Here is a 20,243-nt window from a genome sequence, read left to right on the forward strand (position 1 = left end):
CTTACGTAATACAAGTCCATCGCCATATCACTGCACCACCTCTGCAGAGTTATTTGAAGGACCCATGAACGCCCTCGGCTCGGTTTTTCTTTTTTTTTTTTTTTAAGAAAAGAGAAACAATCACGTTGCAGTTTTTCTCATTTTATGAAAGTTATTAATGTCACTATTCTCCCTCTGAAATGAAAATTGTGTGAGGTGTTTCAGTTTCTATAGTAAGCAGTTGTATTACAAGTTGGAACAAAAACAGTCATTGCTTGTACGGGTGCTGGTGTGTTTCTAGTGCGTTTCACGACGAAAGTTTGGCGCTAATTTTTGGACAAATGTATGATGTGAAGAAAGCAAGAATAATTCACCAAGGATTGGCGTGACGAATGCGTCACAGCAAACATTATATGACTAGAAAAACCATTCACGTCACTGCACGTCAATGTTTCTGGAAATACTATAGTTGATTGTAGCAGCACGTTCTGCTTGATCAGTTCGGTGCGATACTTTCTCCTGGAAGATCTGCTTACAATTTCAGGCGGTGTTTCAAAATCTCGTAATATTTCCAGTGAACTCTCATTACCGGTAAGTTAAGTAAGAATTTCACATATCTCAATGAGCGTGTAAAATGTGTGTGTAGTAAATGCCAGTCTCATTGATTGAAGCTGGTTTTTTTGACTCTCCATAGTTTTCATTTTTGTTCATTTCATTGTTGGAAACTCAAATTTAATGAATTACATGTGAATTCCTTTACTATAAAGAATCCATGGTGAATATTCAGTTCAACACCTACGCAAGCAGTTTATGTTAGAAACAGAAACTTATTTAAACGCATATGAATTCCTTGACTATGGCGAGTCCGTGGTGAAATATTTCGGCACACGTCCATGGATGCCGTTCATACGTGGAAAGCCAACCAGGCTTGGATATGAGATGTCGTGCCTAAACAGTGACAGTACATATTTGGTGAATTTAAAGGCTTCTCAAGGGGAAAAACACGCTAGCGATGGCAAAGCAACGGTTCTTGCGATTTCTTTTGTAGGCGAACTGGCAAGTGATAAAATAACAAAATGGTTCAAATGGCTCTGAGCACTATGGGACTCAACTGCTGAGGTCATTAGTCCCCTAGAACTTAGAACTAGTTAAACCTAACGAACCTAAGTACATCACAAACATCCATGCCCGAGGCAGGATTCGAACCTGCGACCGTAGCGGTCTTGCGGTTCCAGACTGCAGCGCCTTTAACCGCACGGCCACTTCGGCCGGCGATAAAATAACATTACCATATAGTTACAGACGATTTATTCACTAGCTAGAATCTTTTCGAGGGTTCAAAGAATGTAGGTATTCGGGAACTGGGACAATAAGGAACCACTGAATTCCAAACGATTTCAATTTAATGAGGTAATGAAGCTAACGAGCGTTGAAATTTTGAAGAAACTAAAAAAAAAAACAAGATGCTATTTTAACGGAAAAATTTATGGGCAGTAATATGGTCCTTATGGATTCAGATTCACTAGGATGAAAACGACAAACGCTCCTACCAAGCAGTAACTGAAGGAATCGATAGAAAAAAACATGCTAACACACAAGGACTTATTTTGAGATCTTACGTGCTGTATGTTTCGCTGGACTGAAAGACAAGAACATAAACACAACAAGACAAAATAATACGTAGCCAAAACAGTTCTTACTGGCAATAAATGCGGAATTACTAGTTATCAGCATGAATCAGATAATGCTGTCAGACTAAGGCTTACTAAATTGAACGTTACATCTTTCTACCGCTACCCCTTCAATATTTATGCCTAATGAAAACATGGGTAAGACAGACAGAATGGACCATGAAATCAACGAGTGTCGTATTTCTGTTGGAGGAAAGAAACAGCACTGGTCAGTACACGGACGTGGCTTTTTGTTGGCACAATGAAAATGACATAGAGGAAAGTGATAACACTTGGTTTCAAGTGATCTGACATACATTTTTAAGTACAAAACTCGTGAAAAATTTGCAGGGCTGACGGAGGTTTCGACAAAGAATTCGATGAGTGTTCTAAACAATATTTGTCGACGGGACCTTAAACACTAATATCCTCCTCCTCCTCCTCCTCCTCTAAACAATAAACACTATAATCGCACATATCTCCTCCTCAGAGAGATAGAAGAAAATAAGAAGGAATTTGCAAAAGCAAGGCAGCACAATCGATGTTGCATCCACTTAAGGAAAATGTGGTGCATTAAATAAAATATTCCGTTGCATACGAAACAACAATTATTTAGTTTTTATGACGATTTAATCTCAGTTCTGATGTTTAAACTTTGATACTTTGGCTACCATATAAGTGGTTTACTAAATACTTACATCCACCGATTAGGCAAAGATGTACTTACTGATACTGACATAAATCTGTCTTACGCAGAATATACAGTTTCTTTCGGCCCTCTACTGTATGACGCTACAAACGATGAGTGTCACACGCCCCCCTTCCTTATTAAATACTGATAACAATCTTGTAGAATTTTTATAGGTCTGAACTAAAGTTACCAGTTAAAAATTATAACATGTTTTTGTTTTCCAACAAAAAATAATTCCCATCCTTTGGGGCGATAAATTCGATGCATTCGCCGATGGAAAACGAGGCGGAGCCGTACCGGCGCTATACTGATTGGTGGCGCTCTACTTACGGGATTCGTCGAGGAAGGCCTCCAGGAAGTCGTCTATGGAGCCGGAGTATCCGTAGCACGTCCTCATGTAGTGGTAGTAGGACACGGCCACGTCCTTAGGGTCGCGCGCCACGTAGATGATCTGTAGGCAGCGCGTACACGTGACACATCATACAGGCCAACGATGGCAACACCTTTCTTTATGAAAGTGGCTTATTCTTGAGGTGTTTAGTAATTACAGTGAATCCTAACACGGTAACACAAAAGTAGTATGTATTACTCTACCTTTTTCTTACAATTTACTCTTTAGTGAGCCTGTTTTTGCAATTAAGAGTTGACGCATATGATTCAAATTTTGTATCCTAACGGTTGATACTGATATTCAGACGTTACTTGAGTGTTACAAACATGTTTCTGCATTACAAATATTGATATTTCTGGCAAATCATCAACTTGTATGGTAACGTAGTTTTCTCTTCCCCATGAGACTTATTCCGTTCACGAAAACTGACAACGGCCGGGAGAACGGCGTGCTGACCACATGCCGCTCCATATCGGCATCCAGTGACGCCTATGGGCTGAGGATGACATGGCGGCCGGTAGGTACCTTTGGGTCTTCATGTTAGGATGGAGTTTAGTTTAATTTTTATGTGATTGATTGTCAAAGTCCATAGACAATCGGTGTACTTGATTTCGATGTCCGTCCTCAAACCCCATCATCACGGTAATTGATTTCGGTGTGTGTTTCCACCCGAACCGCCGTAATTCTCGCACTGGCCGCTGCACGGCTAACGGCGAAATACAAACAACAACCTTTGTAATAAGGTATAACGTTCCTTAAGTGATAGTGACAGCTCACGTGCCTTTTATACTTACCAAAATCAGGCACCCCAATGGCGAGAGGCAAGGGGATTCACCGAAATCAAGCATCTCAGTGGAAACAGAAAACTATACGACCGTAGATGCTTCTGGAGCACGCTAAACGTAGTTTCTAAGCAGACACTATAACGGGTAATCGTATTATACTCTACAGTCAAATTTGCAACACTAAAGTGAATTTTGAACACAAATATCAACCGATAGGTCACAAATGTTTAGATTTACATAGTAAATTAAATGTAGAATCAAATGAGTCGATTATTAATTGCAAAAGCAGACGCACTTGAGATCTGTCGATTACAGTGCTATCTACCACGAATGGAAAAAGAATGGTATGACTAAACTGTACGGATTTCTTGGCGTGGAATCCTATTATGCAATAAAAATGGGGGTGGGTGTTGGGGTGGGGATCCCATTTGAAAATACAGAGTTGACCCCGTCCACGCTGGAGGGGTGGTTAGAAGGTGGCCAATTGTTTCAGACAGATGTCGCCTTCACTAATATTTTCACCTAGAACATTTTTTTCCGTACGATGGCGTCATTTTCTAGATATTCAGTTCTCTCAAGTTGAAACAAACATCCTGAGTATGAACATCCCAACTCACTCATCACAAAATTTAAATAGAATGTTCTTGTTCGTCCCCTGATTTTCTTCCATACCATCTTGACTTAGCAAACAGATCGTAAAGGTGTGTTATGTCTAATTAAGTGTCGAACGAATTTTGCTTTGCATTAGTCTACAGCTTTCAGTAGTCCTTTCTCCTCTGCTGTTTCTAGCAGAACCGCCTAACTCATTTTTCTGTCATTCCAGTTCTCCCGCAGATCCACATTCCTGTACCTTTCTCCTGCTTTGCTAACACTGAGTTTCACATCCGTATGTCAGGACACTCCATACAAAGATCTTCACATATATTCTCTTAACGTGGAAATCGATATTCTGCTTGAGCAGAAGGTTCTTCACATTTTCGATGACACCCTTTGTCAATATTGCTCTTCCCTTGATCGCCTTGAGATTCCTCCATAACGATAGTGAGACGGTGAACTTCGGTTACCTTCTCGAGCTGCTCACTGCGTGCTCTTATTTCAGTCTTACTTCCATCACCTTTCTTGTCTACAACCCTGAATTTTGTCTTGTTGGTATTTACTTTGAATTGTAGTTTTATTATCTCTTGATTTAAGACCCTAACCTTTTTATGTAATTCCTTCTCTGGCTCTGCCTCTATTCCTGTGTCATTGACGAATCTGACATAGTGAACATGCATTCCATCCATTTTGACGTGAATGTGATGGAAACAAAGTTATCACATGACAGAATCAACTAATGTCCTCTGATTACAAGCTGCTTCACCGATTCGATGATCAGTTATCATTCTAACACAAATGAAGATACTTTAATAACTAGATTTGATACGTGGGGCTATTTATTAACCTCCTATCAGTGAAATCCGATGAAGCTTTGCGCAAATGTGTTGTGCAGTGTATCTAATATACCCGTGAATCGCGTCACTTCGCACTTTCCAGGTCTGACGGCACAGTGAGCACATAAATATCCCTAGATCAGAAGTGTTGACCACCACGAGTGAAGTGCACGCTGAAATGTTCAGCGTGATTTCACGTAGCCCACACAACGTAAATGCCATGTGTGTCCTTCTTCATCATAACGATCAGCCGCAAACTGCTGGTACAACAAGGACACTCCTTCAGCATTTTCGGTGGGAAGTGTTTGATCACCATCCATACACACCGGATTTGACTCCCTCTGATTTTCATCTCTGTGTTCACTTGAACCGCAGGCTATGACAGCATTTTGGCACCGGAAACGAGCTGCGGACCAGCGTAGGCAACTGGCGGATAGCATAGGCGGCCACCTTCTTTGACGAGGATATTGGAAACTTGGTACCACGCTACGAAAAATCTCTAAGTCGGAGCGGCAATTATATAGAGAAGTAGCTAGTAACTGCAGCTAAATGTTGCAAATAAAATATGTCAAATTTCCACAGTGGTTTCCATTTCCCAACCGATCAGGGGTTGAAAAGCAAAGTAGCCCTCGTATATGGCTTTCTATTTTGCTTCTTGGAAGATTGTCAGCTAACGTTTGTGAAGAAATATGGTTTTGATACGTTAGCACATTTTGCAACTCGCGTCCAAAACATTCTCAACGCAAGTTTCAGGGAACCGAGCTTCCCAGATTTGACTACTTTAGTCCTTCTCCGGTGGAGCGATATGTGAAGTGTGGGTATAGAGATTTCTACGGAGTCGGAAGAAAAAATGTTTCCACCGGTTGCTGGTAGGATCACCAGGGTCGCGTTAACGTCACGCGGGGTCTGGGCATGGGATACTATTGAAATGCACGACCCTGTTGAACAATACATATATTCTGTAATACATGCTGTTTTATTTACTTATACGAGTAATACGTGAAGCTAGAGTCTGATAAAATTTTATTTCGCGAATGTAAGCATTAACAGTCACATCTGATTATTATTCGCTCCATTCACATATGAAGGAAAAACTACTGCTTCAAAATTATTCCGTAAGATAAAAACTTTTAATACTCTTTTTATTTTACTTTGTTGATTTTTCTGTCTATTTCTAATTGAAGTGCTAACGCTTTATGCACTTTATCTTGGTAATCAATGTCACATACTCTGCTGGCCATTAAAATTGCTACACCACGAAGATGACGTGCTACAGACGCGATATTTAACCGACAGGAAGGAGATGCTGTGATAGGCAAATGATTAGCTTTACTGAGCATTCACACAAGGTTGGAGCCGGTAGCGACACCTACAACGTGTTGACATGACGAAAGTTTCCAACCGATTTCTCATACACAAACAGCAGTTGACCGGCGTTGCCTGGTGAAACGTTGTTGTGATGCCTCTTGTAAGAGAGGGAAATGCGTACCATCACGTTTCCGACTTTGATAATGGTCGGATTGTAGCCTATCGCGATTGCGATTTATCGTATCGCGACACTGCTGCTCTCGTTGGTCGATATCCAATGACTGTTAGCAGAATATGGAATCGGTGGGTTCAGGAGGGTAATGCGGAATGCCGTGCTGGATCCCAACGGCCTCGTATCACTAGCAGTCGAGATGTCAGGCATCTTATCCGCATAGCTGTAAAGAATCGTACAGCCACGTCTCGATCCCTGAGTCCACAGATGAGGACGTTTGCAAGACAACAACCATCTGCACGAACAGTTCGACGACGTTTGCAGCAGCATGCACTATCAGCTCGGAGACCATGGCTGCGGTTACCCTTGACGCTGCATCGCAGACAGGAGGTGTACGAATGGCAAAACGTCATTTTTTCGGATGAATCCATGTTTTGTTTACAGCATCATGATGGTCGCGTCCGTGTTTGGCGACATCGTGGTGAACGCACATTGGAAGCGTGTATTCGTCATCGCCATACTGGCGTATCACCCGGCGTGATGGTATAGGGTGCCATTGGTTACACGTCTCGGTCACCTCTTGTTCGCATTGACGGCACTTTGAACAGTGGACGTTACATTTCAGATGTGTTACGACCCGTGGCTGTATCCTGCGTTCGATCCTTGCGAAACCCTACATTTCAGCAGGATAATGCACGACCGCATTTTGCAGGTCCTGTACGGACCTTTATGGATACAGAAACTGTTCGACTGCTGCCCTGGCCAGCGCATTCTCCAGGTCTCTCACCAATTGAAAACGTCTAGTCAATGGTGGCCGAGCAACTGGCTCGTCACAATACGCTAGTCACTACTCTTGATAAACTGTGGTACCGTGTTGAAGCTGCATGGGCAGCTGTATCTCTACACGCCATCAAAGCTCTGTTTGACTCCATACCCAGGCGTATCAAGGCCGTCATTACGGCCAGAGGTGGTTGTTCTGGGTATTGATTTCTCAGGATCTATGCACCCAAATTGCGTGAAAATGTAATCACATGTCAGTTATAGTATAATATATTTGTCCAATGAATACCCGTTTATCATCTCCATTTCTTCTGGGTGTAGCAATTTTAATGGCCAGTAGTGTAATTCCGGAAATCTATAGTGTTACTGAAGTTCAGCATCCTTTGGTATGGTTACTATCACCACCGGTGAACTGAGAGTTGCGCACCATTACAGGCCTTGACTTGTGCACATTATCTAGAAGTTAATTAGAAACTGTTACAGCTCAATTAGTAAGTCCCGTCAGTTTTTTATAATGGGCACCGGGCCAGAATGGAACGGAACAAAATAAAATTGTTGTGCTAAATTGCAGTACGTAAAATGTGGTTCAATGAAGTAGAATTACATTAAATGGCGTGCGTGAAGAAGAAATGGGAGTCGATGTGGAACACATAGGCGATCGAATATTAGAGTCAGAGTTTAACAGAGCTTTGGAAGATTTGCCACCAAATGGCTGAAAAGGAATGTCTAGGGGGGAAAATGTAAGGAATTAGAAACATATTTCACTAAGAGAAAGGTAGATATCGCCTACAGGAAAAATGAAGTGGCCTTTGGAGAAAAGAGAAGCGGTTGTATAAATATCAAGAGCTCTCATGGAAAACCAGTCCTAAGCAAAAAAGGAAAGATGGAATGTGGAAGGATTATATAGAGGATCTCTACAAGGGAGATTAGCTTGAAGGCAAGATTACAGAAATGGAAGAGATCGTAGATGAAGCTGTGATTGGAGGTACGATACTGCGAGAAGAACCTGACAGAGCTCTGAAATACGTAAGTCGGAACAAGGCCCCGGAAGTAGACGACATTCCGTTAGAACTACTGGTAGCCTTGAGAGAGCCAGCCATGATAAAACTATTCCATCTGGTGTGCCAGATGTATGAGGCGGATGAAATAACGTCAGGCTGCAAGAAGACAGTAATAATACCAATTCGAAAGAAAACAGTTCCCGATAAGTGTGAAAATTACCTATCAATTCAGTACTGCAAAATAGGCGACTAACACGAATTGTTTACAGAATAATGGAAAACCTGGAAGAAGCCGGGCTTGGGAAGAACAGTTTGGATTCTAGAGAACTGTAGGAACAAGCGAGGCAATACCTACCCTAAGACTTATCTTACAAGGTAGGTTAAGGAAAGGAAAAACTTCGTTCATAGCATATTTAGACTTAAAGAAAGCTTTTGACAATATTGAGTGGACTACTCTGTTTGAAATTCTCAAGGTAGTAGGAGTAAAATACAGGGAGAGAAAGGCTATTTACAACTTGAATGGAAACCAGGCGGCAATTATAAGAGTCGGGGGGCCCAGAGGGGGAACAGTGGTTGAGAAAGGAGTGAGACAAGGTTGTAGCCTAACCCTGATGTTATTCAATCCGTACATTGAACAAGCAGTAAAGGAAACAAAAAAAAATGGAGTCGGAATTAAAGTTCTGGCAGAACAAATAAAAACTTAAAGGTCTGTCGATGACACTGTGATTCTGTCAGCAAAGGACTTGGAAGTGCAGTTAAACGGGATGGACAGTATCTTAAAAGGAGGTCATTAGATGAACATATACAAACGCGAAACAAGTATAGTGAAATGTAGTTGAATTAAATCAGGTGATGCTGAGGACATTAGATTAGGAAACGAGACACTGAAAGTAATTGATGGGTTTTGCAATTTGGGCAGCAGAATAACTGATGATGGCAGAAGTAGAGAGGATGTAAAATGCAGACTGGTAGTGACAAGAAAAGTGTTTTTGAAGAAGAGAAATTTTTTAACATCGAATATAGAATTAACCTTTAGGAAGTCTTTTCTGAAAGTATTTGTCTGGAGCGTAGCTACGTATGGAAGTGAAACATAGGCGATAAACAGTTTAGGCAAGAAGAGAACAGAAACTCTGAAATGTTGTGATACTGAAGAATACTGAAGATTAGACAGGTGCCGGCCGTTGTGGCTGATCGGTTCTAGACGCTTCAGTCTGGAACCGCGCGACCGCTCTGGTCGCAGCTTCGAATCACGCCTCGGGCATGGATGTGTGTGGTGTCCTTAGGTTAGTTAGGTTTAAGTAGTTCTACGTTCTAGGGGACTGATGACCTCAGATGTTAAGTCCCATAGTGCTCAGAGCCATTTGAACCATTTTTTTATTAGATAGGTAGACAGCTAATCAGGAGGTACTGAATAGAATTGTGGAGACAAGAAATTTGTGTCCAACTTGAGGAAAAGAACGGATTGGTTGATAGGATACATTCTGTGAGATCAATGAATTGCCAGTTTAGCATTGGAGAGAAATGTGGGGGTAAAAATTGTAGAGGGAAACCAAAAGATGAATACAGTAAGTAGTGTCAGAAGTGTGTAGGTTACAGCAGTTATTCGGAAATGAAGGACTTGCACAGGATAGATGGCATGGAGAGCTGCACCAAACCAGTCTTTGGACTGAAGACCACAACAACAACAACAACAACAACAATGGTGCGGAAGGGGCAGACAATATTCCTTTTGAACTACTACAAATCAGCAACCAAACATTTTTGTTTGTAAAATCTATGAGTTTCCAGACAATGTTTCGGGAAAGTGTCATTCGTACAGTCGCAAAGATACTAAGTTCAGGTAAGTGCGAGAACAATTGCACGACCTGCTTAACAGTTCTTGCAACCAAGATGCTGGCAAGAATAACATAGAGAAGAATGGAAAAGACATTAGGGAATATGTTATATGGTGATCAGTTTGGGGAAGGTCAAGGCACCAAAAGGCAGTTTTGTCGTTACGCGTGATATTAGAAGCAAAACGGAAGAAGAATCAGGGAACTTTCATAGGATTTCTCCACCTCGAAAAGCGCTTGGGAATAGAAAAGGCTTAGAAGATGTTCGAAACTCTCACAAATATCTGTGTACAATATGTACAAGAAACAAAAGGCAACAACAGGAATGGAAGGCCAAGAGCGAACTGAATTGCTCGGATAAAAAAAATGGCGTGAGACGGGGATGCAGTCTTTCATTACTACTTTTTAATGTATACTTCGAAGAAGCAATAACTAAAATAAAAGTTAGGTTGAGGAATGGGATTAAAATTCACAGTGAATGGTTTTCAGTGATAAGATTCGCTGATGATATTGCTATCCTCAGTGAAAATGAGAAAGAATTGCAAACTGAATGAGCAGTGTAATGAGCACACACGGTGGTCTGAGAAGAAACGGAAGAAATACGAATGTAATGATGAGCAGCAGAAAAAAATATTAGTGATGAAATTAAAATGAAAATCGGTGAGCATGAAATCAAGGAAAAGAATTAATTCTTCTACGGCTCTAACGCTTGGCAGACGAAGCAAGGAGGAAATAATAAGCAGACTAGCAGAAGCAAGGAGGGCGTTCCTGGCCAAAATAACTCCACTAGTTTAAAAAATTTTAGGAAACATTTGTGATCATGTAATTTTAGAGCACTGGATAGTTTGGAAGTAAATCGTGGGCTCTGGGAGAAACGGAGAAGAACAGAACAAAGCGTTTGACATGAGGAGATTCAGAAGGATGTTGAAAATCAGTTTGACTGGTAATAAATGCGGAGGTTCGCCGTGGAATAAGTGAGGAGAGCAACATGTGGGAAACATCAACAAGAAGGAAGAGAACAATAGTTCGTGTGTTAAGACGTCATGGAATATCTCCCATTGTACTTAAGGGATCTAAAATCTGTAGAGAAAGACAGAAATTGTAACATATCTAACAAATAATTGAAGGTATTGGGTGCAAGTACGTAAGGCCAAAACAAAAAAGTACAACAATACATACACATATACACGGACAGACTTACACCTTGGTTCTATCCACAGATATATTTTTTTGGACTGAATGTGTCAGTTTAAGGGCGTACCCAGCATGCGACGCTCTCCCCCCCCCCTCCCCACCCTTCCCAAAATTGTGATTTTCGTTACTCGCATTCACATTTCCCCCATAAGCATTTGTTTTATTGCAACTGATTATTTTACGAAGTTGTTTTGATCTGTTGTGGTTGTTGTGGTCTTCAGTCCTGAGACTGGTTTGATGCAGCTCTCCATGCTGCTCTATCCTGTGCAAGCTGCTTCATCTCCCAGTACGTACTGCAGCCTACATCCTTCTGAAACTGCTTAGTGTATTCATCTATCGGTCTCCCTCTACAATTTTTACCCTCCACGCTGCCCTTCAATACTAAATTGGTGATCCCCTGATGCTTCAGAACATATCCTACCAACCGATCCCTTCTTCTAGTCAAGTTTTGCCGCAAACTCCTCTTCTCCCCAATTCTATTCTATAACTCCTCATTAGTTATGTGAATTACCCATCTAATCTTCAGCATTCTTCTTTAGCACCACATTTCGAAAGCTTCTCTTCTTGTTCGAACAATTTATCGTCCATGTTTCACTTCCATACATGGCTACACTCCATACAAATACTCTCAGAAACGACTTCCTTAAATCTATATTCGATGTTAACAAATTTTTCTTCTTCAGAAACGCTTTCCTAGCCATTGCCAGTCTACATTTTATATCCTCTCTACTTCGACCATCATCAGTTAGTTTGCTCCCCAAATAGCAAAACTCATTTACTACTTTAAGTGTGTCACTCCGTAATCTAATTCCCTCAGCATCACCCGAGTTAACTCGACTACATTCCATTAGCTTCGTTTTGCTTTTGTTGATGTTCATGTTTTGATCTAAAGATGGGAACAGCCTAAAAGTTTTAATAAATAAATATACATTAAGTGAGGTAGACGACATTATTAGTAACCAAAAAGTGTTCGTGAAAAAGTACATACAATTTATACCCGAGTGCACGGTGTTGTTGGTCATTTAAAAATTTAATTTCTGTCAACGCGAGCAGGACAGTACCTTGGCCTTGGTCTTCCAGATCTGCTGCGGCAGCAGCTCCGTGGGCAGGTGGCACTTGATGTAGCGCGGCGCCGGCATGTCGAGCAGCTGCTGCAGGGGGTTCACGCCCTCCTCGGACCGCACGATCACCTGGTGCCTGCACACACACACACCCCACACTTATACCTTAACCACTGCCCACATATCTTGTTGCGCTGGTTTTAAATCTCCCGCTAGTGCGTCATCGGGACGGCCTCGCTCTTCCATTGCTTGCACTCTCAGATGAGGAGGGGGTGAGGGGGCCGCATACACGCCGCTGGAGGACGCGGAACTGACACGACATCACTGCTTGGGGCTCCGATTGGCCCGTGGGTCTTTTTACGCAGCCGCAATTCAGAGCTTCACCCCAGTTCAGATCGTCTGTATACACATTAATACAGAAGACTGCACTGAGGACAATACAACGACATAGCACGACGCTACTAACCTTTACTAAAAATCCTTTCTGTCTCACGCCATTCTTCAGCCACTTTCTCGAAATCCTTCTCAGTTGCAGGAACCCGACAATGAAATTACCTCGGGCACTATATTAGAGAAATGAATACAATCTCCCGCTTCAGAAGTCTGAAGCAACAACAATGACTACCATTGTCCCTGTACACATTCGTTACTCCTGTACATTATTCTCTCCAAGCAGATCTTCCTCATTTCCCACTATTCTTAGCTGGTGCAGCCTTCTACATCAGAAAACATCTATTTTGTATACCTATAAATTCTTTTTATAGCTGGAACTACCATTATTGTTGTTACTGTCATTTTTGCTATTATTATTATTGTTATTATTATTAGTTGCAGCAGCAACAGTAGTAGAAGTACCACCAGTATCAACTTTATTAGTTCATAGTCACTATCATTTACTCGCATTATCTCTATAGACACTCAAATTATTTTAACATTGCTTATCATGCTCAAATTGTCATTTCTGAGGTAAATACGATATAAAAAAAGTACTGTACGTGCGAAAACCTGGTGGTCCTAATCAGATCAGGTTAAACAAGTAAATATAAAAAATTAATTCAGTGTCTTATTGAAGTGCATGACCATTAGAGACTATTTGTTGTAATCAAGTACTTTACTCTCGCTGTATACACTCTAGCACCAGAGAAGAACCTACAGCACTTCAAAGTTATGTACATCTCATTTATAAAGCGTACCTAACATAAATAAACTTATTAATGTGTTACCTTTTTAAAGATTTCTGATTGCCTTTATATTCCCCTCTACTATGGAAATTTTTCACTTCCTTAGAACTCACAAGTTGGGTGTGCTGGCTGTGGTACAACACATTGCCCTTGTGTCAAAAGTGCAGGGTTATTCGTAAGCACCTCCTGGGCTCAGAACACAACTTGTGAAAGTTACATTATATACAGAAAATAGACATATATCCGTGGATAGATCGTCTCTCCATTCTTTTAGCTCACACTGCAGGTGCTGAGTATCGCCACCGTGTGTTTCTTTCGCTGTGACGCAGCAAGCGGCTGCCAACTGCTGGTAGTTTGTTGGAAATAAATATTACCTCCTGCCAACTGCTAAATCGATGATACACCTCTTAATATTTTATTACACTTTTAAGATTTTCACATGAATCACCCTCACAAATAAGCATAAAACTGTGGCCAACCCAAAGGTTTGGTCGAACGCTGCGTCGCTTTGCTAGAGCTGCTCCTGTGGGAAGAAGGATGCCATTGTCTTCCTCTAATCTCAGAAACAACTTATCCAGGTGATAAGAGCAGGACCTGCATTTTAACAGTCTGTGAACCACAGTGCAAATCGTCATTTTTCATACATACTGAAACGGGTCTCCTTTTTCGCCTCATTTGACTAACGCATTAAGCTGACGCTACTCCAGCGCGTTATATCCTTTGCTATCCACAATGATCAGTCCAACCAGTGTCGTTGAGCCAATACAGACTGCGAAGCTCTTTGGACCTGCAGAAAGCCGGACGGAAGACATGTCTCACGTGGATCGCTTTTGGTACATTCAGCCATTCAGATCCGTTGTGGTGAGAGTTCGATTCACGTCAGTTAAATTTCTACACTTCCATCTGTCCAACAGTAGTTTTCCAGTCTGAGGTAGTGATTCGTTTTGTGTCCTATTTTCGTCTGGCGTCCTGTCTACACTCAAACTGCGGCTGATTTTGGTCATTGCTACTGCAAACTGTTGGATTCTCTTTGGGCGACCTTATAATTATTCCTGATGTCGCCACATTATATCACCAGATGTGTAATTCAATGAGCCTGCCAGGAAAACGGCTTCAGCGAAATTCCGAATATTACTGCCTTGCGATGTTTATTTGTTGTTCAATCTCCCGGTGACCCTAGTAGTTTTCGGTGACATTATCTCATCTTTGATCCCCAGAAATATTTGGAACTCCTGGCAGGCTCATTTAATTACGCATCTGTGCTATTATATGGCGGCAACAGTTAACCTTCGTAATATTAAATGCAATGGAACACAGTCTATCAAGCATCAGCAGAACTAGTTAACTGCAGGAATGAAAGTCTACCCCACAAAATGATTTATAGAATATGTAGCTAAGAGCCAAATGCTAAATTTTTAGTTACATGCTTAGGCTCTTAGCCACTGAGACTCTTTTTAATGTGATGTATCAATAAAATACTGAAGATCTATTTTTGCCCATTTCTTCAAATGGTTCAAATGGCTCTGAGCACTATGCGGCTTAAATTCTGAGGTCATCAGTCCCATAGAACTTAGAACTAATTAAACCTAACTAACCTAAGGACATCACATACATCCATGCACGAGGCAGGATTCGAACCTGCGACCGTAGCGGTCGCTCGGCTCCAGACTGCAGCGCCTAGAACCGCACGGCCACTCCGGCCGGCACCATTTCTTCCCTGTCTTTTTAACATCCTCTACCATTTGTAACATTTTTTCAAACTAACAGTTTGGGACAACCTGAAAATCATCTGTTAGAAATGTCTTTCAATTTACGCTTCGACGAGCGAGTTGGGATTCACTCCCATGGTTCAAAGACTGTCAGGGAACTCACACTTTTGGTTGTGTAGTGAAGCATATCTGGAAGTTGTACATTTATCGGGGACCACTGCTGACCAACCAGGTGGCGGGGCAGTTAGTTTACAGTTTGAACAGTGTCGTGTGGCAGACACATACTGTTGTTCTGCTTCCTCCCACGGTGGTGGTTGTATTTTGTGGCTTCCAGCCGCACAGGGTATTGTGGTAATACAGTGTCGAAAGTTGAAACTGTCTGCCGCATCGGGATTCAAACTCGAATTTCCCGCTACTCTTGAGCGGTTGCCTTAACTTCTTCGGCCATCCGGACACGCTCTCTGACAGACTCAACTTTCCAACTTACCCCACGGTGCAATACAGCGTCCCTCGTCCGTTAACACGCTATTACTGATTCCGGTAGGTGCTCGTAAGATATGTCAAGGAGCCGTCACGATCCTACAGAAATGTATGTATGTGGCTAAGAGCCTAAGCATGTAATTAAAAATTTAGCATTTGGCTCTTAGCTACATATGTTCTGCCGGACATATCACAGCTCGCAATCTACGACAGGTGGTTCGAAGAGAACCAGTATGCGTTTACCGTACCCTCCTGGCCACCAGATCCAGTCGAGAATCTGTAGGGCCACCTCAACTGGACTTTTCACGTCATGGACACTCAGCCGAGCAACACATAAACGCGACTGGACATGTAATTGTTTACATGTTTTCAATTTGATGTTTTTTTTTTTTTTTTGTTCCAAATTAAGTTTCAGACATGGAGTGAACTGATAAATCAAAAATGTGTACTTTATTTATGTTTCTATTTGTTAAGAAATTTATTGTGTACCAAACTGTGAAGCATTAGTTTTTATATCTGTATGTATATATTTATGTATTCTTTTCGTACAGTTAAGTATACAATGTAACCATGTATTTTAGATGGATAAATTGAGTACAAAATCTGAAGGTCAAACAAGAAAACCTTGGTCTTAGACAGGCGAACGTGCGTAGTTTTTCAAGGTACCACCACCAACGCCGATAAAGCAGGTAGTTCTTACGAAATACGAATAGTTTAAAAACACGAACGTTACACACATTGCCCATCCAAGATCGCGAAAAGCCTGTAAAAATCTTCTCCGACCATTAGTTACATATCTGAAAAGGTTTAGAGCAACCTCTATTTTAGTCTCTAGCAGAGTAACTAAGACAATTTTCAATTAAAGTTTTATGTTACTTCCTTCTTTGAAATAGCGTGAAATATTGCTGCGTCCGTCAGAAAATACAGTACAGCTATGCACGGAGACGGTACCACACGGCAAGGCCAGCGACTAGAGAGGCTCATTTGGTTATGGTCACACACAACAGAGAGCATACACAACACCGTCTATTATTATGCTTCTGCTTTGCACTACACAAGTGCTAGGGTTCGAACTTTAATAGTGGCAACTATTTATTTACAGCTCGTACAAAACAGATACGTGTTTCAAAGTTTTACTGACCTTCAAAGTAGTCACCAGCATTGTGTATAACCCGTTGCCAGCGATGTGGAAGTCGTAGCATACTCTTAGCAGTGCTGGTTGTGTTGACAATTAGAGCGGTGCGGTCTTTTGCCCGAAGAATTTGTAGCAGTTTTGAAGCGAATGCCGTGAAGTGTTTCCTTCAGTTCATAAATCGAGTTGAACTTACGAGGGCTTAAGCCATGGGAGTACAGTTGGTGGTACAGCACTTAGTAGCCCCATAAACCAAACAAATCAATAACAGCTTTCACTGTACGTGCTTGAGCATTGTCCTGCAAAATGGTCAGGCCCTGCAGAAAGTGTCATCATTTCTGTCTCTATGCTGTTCGCTTCTGGAACAGAACCTACGACCAGCTTAGAGACAGAAGTGATGACACTTTCTGCAGGGCCTGACCATCATTTTGCAGGACAATGCTCAAGCACGTACAGTGCAAGCTGTTACTGATATGTTTGACTGATGGGGCTGCTAAGTGCTATACCACCTACAGCACTCCCCTGACTTAAGCCCTCGTGAGTTCAACTAGATTTCTAAACTGAAGGAAAAAATTCGCGGCATTCGCCTCAGAACTTCTACAAATTCGTCGGGCAGTAGACTGCGCCGCTCGAACTATCAACACAACTGTAACTCCTAAGAGTATACTACGACATCCACATCGCTGGCAACGGGTTATACGCAAAGCTGGTGATTACTTCGAAGGTCAGTAAAACTTTGAAACACGTATCTATTTTGTACGAGCTGTAAATAAATAGTTGCCACTATTAAAGTTCCAACCCTCGTATATCACGGGTGGACACCTATCAGCCAAACGCGTATATAATCAGATGCACTGCTCCACTCATGTAGGTAGTTCGACAGTATCAACACCCAGCCTGAAGACAGCATCAGGTCGTATCTACAGTCACCCAAAAGAAAAGCCCAACGTTACATTCTGCTAGTTGTGTTAGTCAATGTTCACTAGATTCAGGACTAGACTAGTGCTCAAAGACAGATCAGGAAAAGTAAACAATTTACAGGGTATATGAAGATAATAACTGTTCCGAAAGAACAGCTACCAATGATGACCATGCAGCCTCTCTAGAAAGAAATGGTAATTAATCGAAACGCTCAGCTGCCAACAGGTGTTGTTGATGTACCTCAATGGGGACAGTTGAAAATGTGTGCTCCGACCGGGACTCGAACACGGGATCTCCTGCTTACATGACAGGGGCTCTATCCATCTGAGCCACCGAGGGCACTGAGGATAGGGCGACTGCAGGGACTTATCCCTAGCTTGCTTCCCGTGAGGCCCACATTCCCAACTGTCCACAACCTATAAGGTAGTTATAATTAAACTTCCGCAATATGAAAGAGCACCATGACAAACGACTGATTGTGCGACAATGAAACTTTGTGGAAACATTTGTAAGGACACGCGGAAGAGAAATAACGAATTAACTATTCAAAGAAACACAGTGTAATTTCCACATTAGAGGATAACATCTGTTAATTGCGTACCATGTTTACGTTCCGAGTTACAAACGTTGGTCAGTGTGACGACCGTCTCCATCCACGACAGCCTGGAATCGCAATAGAGATTAATCTGCTGCTGTACTAAATAGTGGTGGACGATGGAGTGCTCAGTTGTCATGACACAGGTGGTGCTCCTTTTGAAGATCACACATTCTCATATCTGCTATTGTCAGCCATGGAAGTAGTAACTTCTTCAACGATCTGTGGCGCAATTGGCCCTCGGACGCTCCTAGGAGAAATTCAAAAATCGCTAGTTATTTCGAACTTCGGAATCACGTTTTTGAACCTCCTTCCTTTAATGCGTCGATACTCACGAAGAGCAGCACCACCATTGTTGTTGTTTCCATATAACAACTTTACCAGAAAAGTCCTGCTCACCTTGTCCAGGCCCATGTTGACTGTCAGCAACTTACTGCACAATGATGTTTGTGTTACAATCGTACGTCGCCGTAGCAGCAGCGGCGCCTAACGGGAAGTCTTAACACCAACACTACTAACAAGGCAAATGCTGTAGCGCAGAGTCTGAACATCATTCCAACACAATTAGGTCCCCATACGGTGAACACTTTCCATGCCTACACAGACTCAAGTAGGAAAGTTTAATTATAACCTCCGCGCACCACACTGACACGCGGTCTCAAGACACGTGATGTATAACTTCCTTTAATAAATTTGTAAACGTTTGCTAATCTGTCTTGCCACAATGTTTGTCATACACAAGGTGATCAAAAGTATCCGGCCACTCCCAAAAACATACGTTTTTCGTATTACGTGCATTGTGCTGCCATATACTGCCAGGTACTCGGTATCAGCGACCTCAGTAGTCATTAGGTATCGTGAGAGAGCAGAAGGGAGCGCTCCGCGGAACTCACGGACTTCGAACATGGTCAGGTTATGGGGTGTCATTTGTGTCATACTTTGTACGCGAGATTTACACACTCCTAAATATCCCTAGGTCCACTGTTTCCGATGTGATAGTGAAGTGGAAATGTGAAGGGACACGTACAGCTCAAAAGCGTACAGGTCGACCTCGTTTGTTGACTGACACAGACCACCGACAGATAAAGAGGGTCGTAATGTGTAACGGGCAGATATCTATACAGACCATCACTCTGGAATTCCGAACTGCAACAGGATCGACTGCAAGTACGATGACAGTAGGCGGGCGATGAGAAAACTTGGATTTCATGGTCAAGCGGATGCTTATAAGCCGCACATCACGCTGGTAAATGCCAAACGACGCCTCGCTTGGTGTAAGAAGCGTAAACATTGGACGATTGAACAGTGTAAAAACGTAGTGTGGAGTGACGAATGACGGTAGACAAAGTCGCTATCCGATGGCAGGGTGTGGGTATGGTGAATGCCCGGTGAACGACATCTGCCAGCATGTGTAGTGCCAACAGTAAAATTCGGAGGCGGTGGTGTTATGGTGTGGTCGTGTTTTTCATGGAGGGGGCTTGCACCCCTTGTTGTTTTGCGTGGTACTATCACAGCACAGCCCGACATTGATGTATTAAGCAAGTTCTTGCTTCCCACGTCGAAGAGCAATTCGGGGATGGCAATTGCATCTTTCAACACAATCGAGCACCTGTTCGTAATGCACGGCCTGTGGTGGACTGGTTGGACGACAATAACATCCCTGTAATGGACTGGGCTGCACAGAGTCCTGGCCTGAATCCTAAGAACACCTCTGGGATGTTTTGGAACGCCAACTTCGTGCCAGGCCTCACGGCCGATATCGATCCTCTCCTCAGTGCTGCAGTGAAGAATGGGCTGCCATTCCCAAAGAAACCTTCCAGCACCAGATTGAACGTATGCCTGCGAAAGTGGAAGCTGACATCAAGGCTAAGGGGTAGGCTAACACCATATTTAATTCCAGCATTACCAACGGAGGGCGCCACGAATTTGTA

The 20,243-nt window shown here is 42.3% G+C and overlaps 1 protein-coding gene across 1 annotated transcript in view; it reads right to left on the minus strand.

Moving 5' to 3' along the window:
• Positions 1-20,243, minus strand: part of LOC126195011 (luciferin sulfotransferase-like) — a 50,951-nt gene that overhangs the window by 13,130 nt on the left and 17,578 nt on the right. Inside the window, exons 4-5 of the mRNA XM_049933437.1 lie at positions 12,295-12,430; positions 2,671-2,791 (exon numbers count right to left, since the gene is read on the minus strand). Coding sequence (XP_049789394.1) covers positions 2,671-2,791; positions 12,295-12,430 — 257 coding nt within the window. The remainder of the gene's footprint in view (positions 1-2,670; positions 2,792-12,294; positions 12,431-20,243) is intronic.

The sequence above is a fragment of the Schistocerca nitens genome, chromosome 7 (assembly GCF_023898315.1).
Source record: "Schistocerca nitens isolate TAMUIC-IGC-003100 chromosome 7, iqSchNite1.1, whole genome shotgun sequence".
Lineage (NCBI taxonomy): Eukaryota > Metazoa > Arthropoda > Insecta > Orthoptera > Acrididae > Schistocerca > Schistocerca nitens.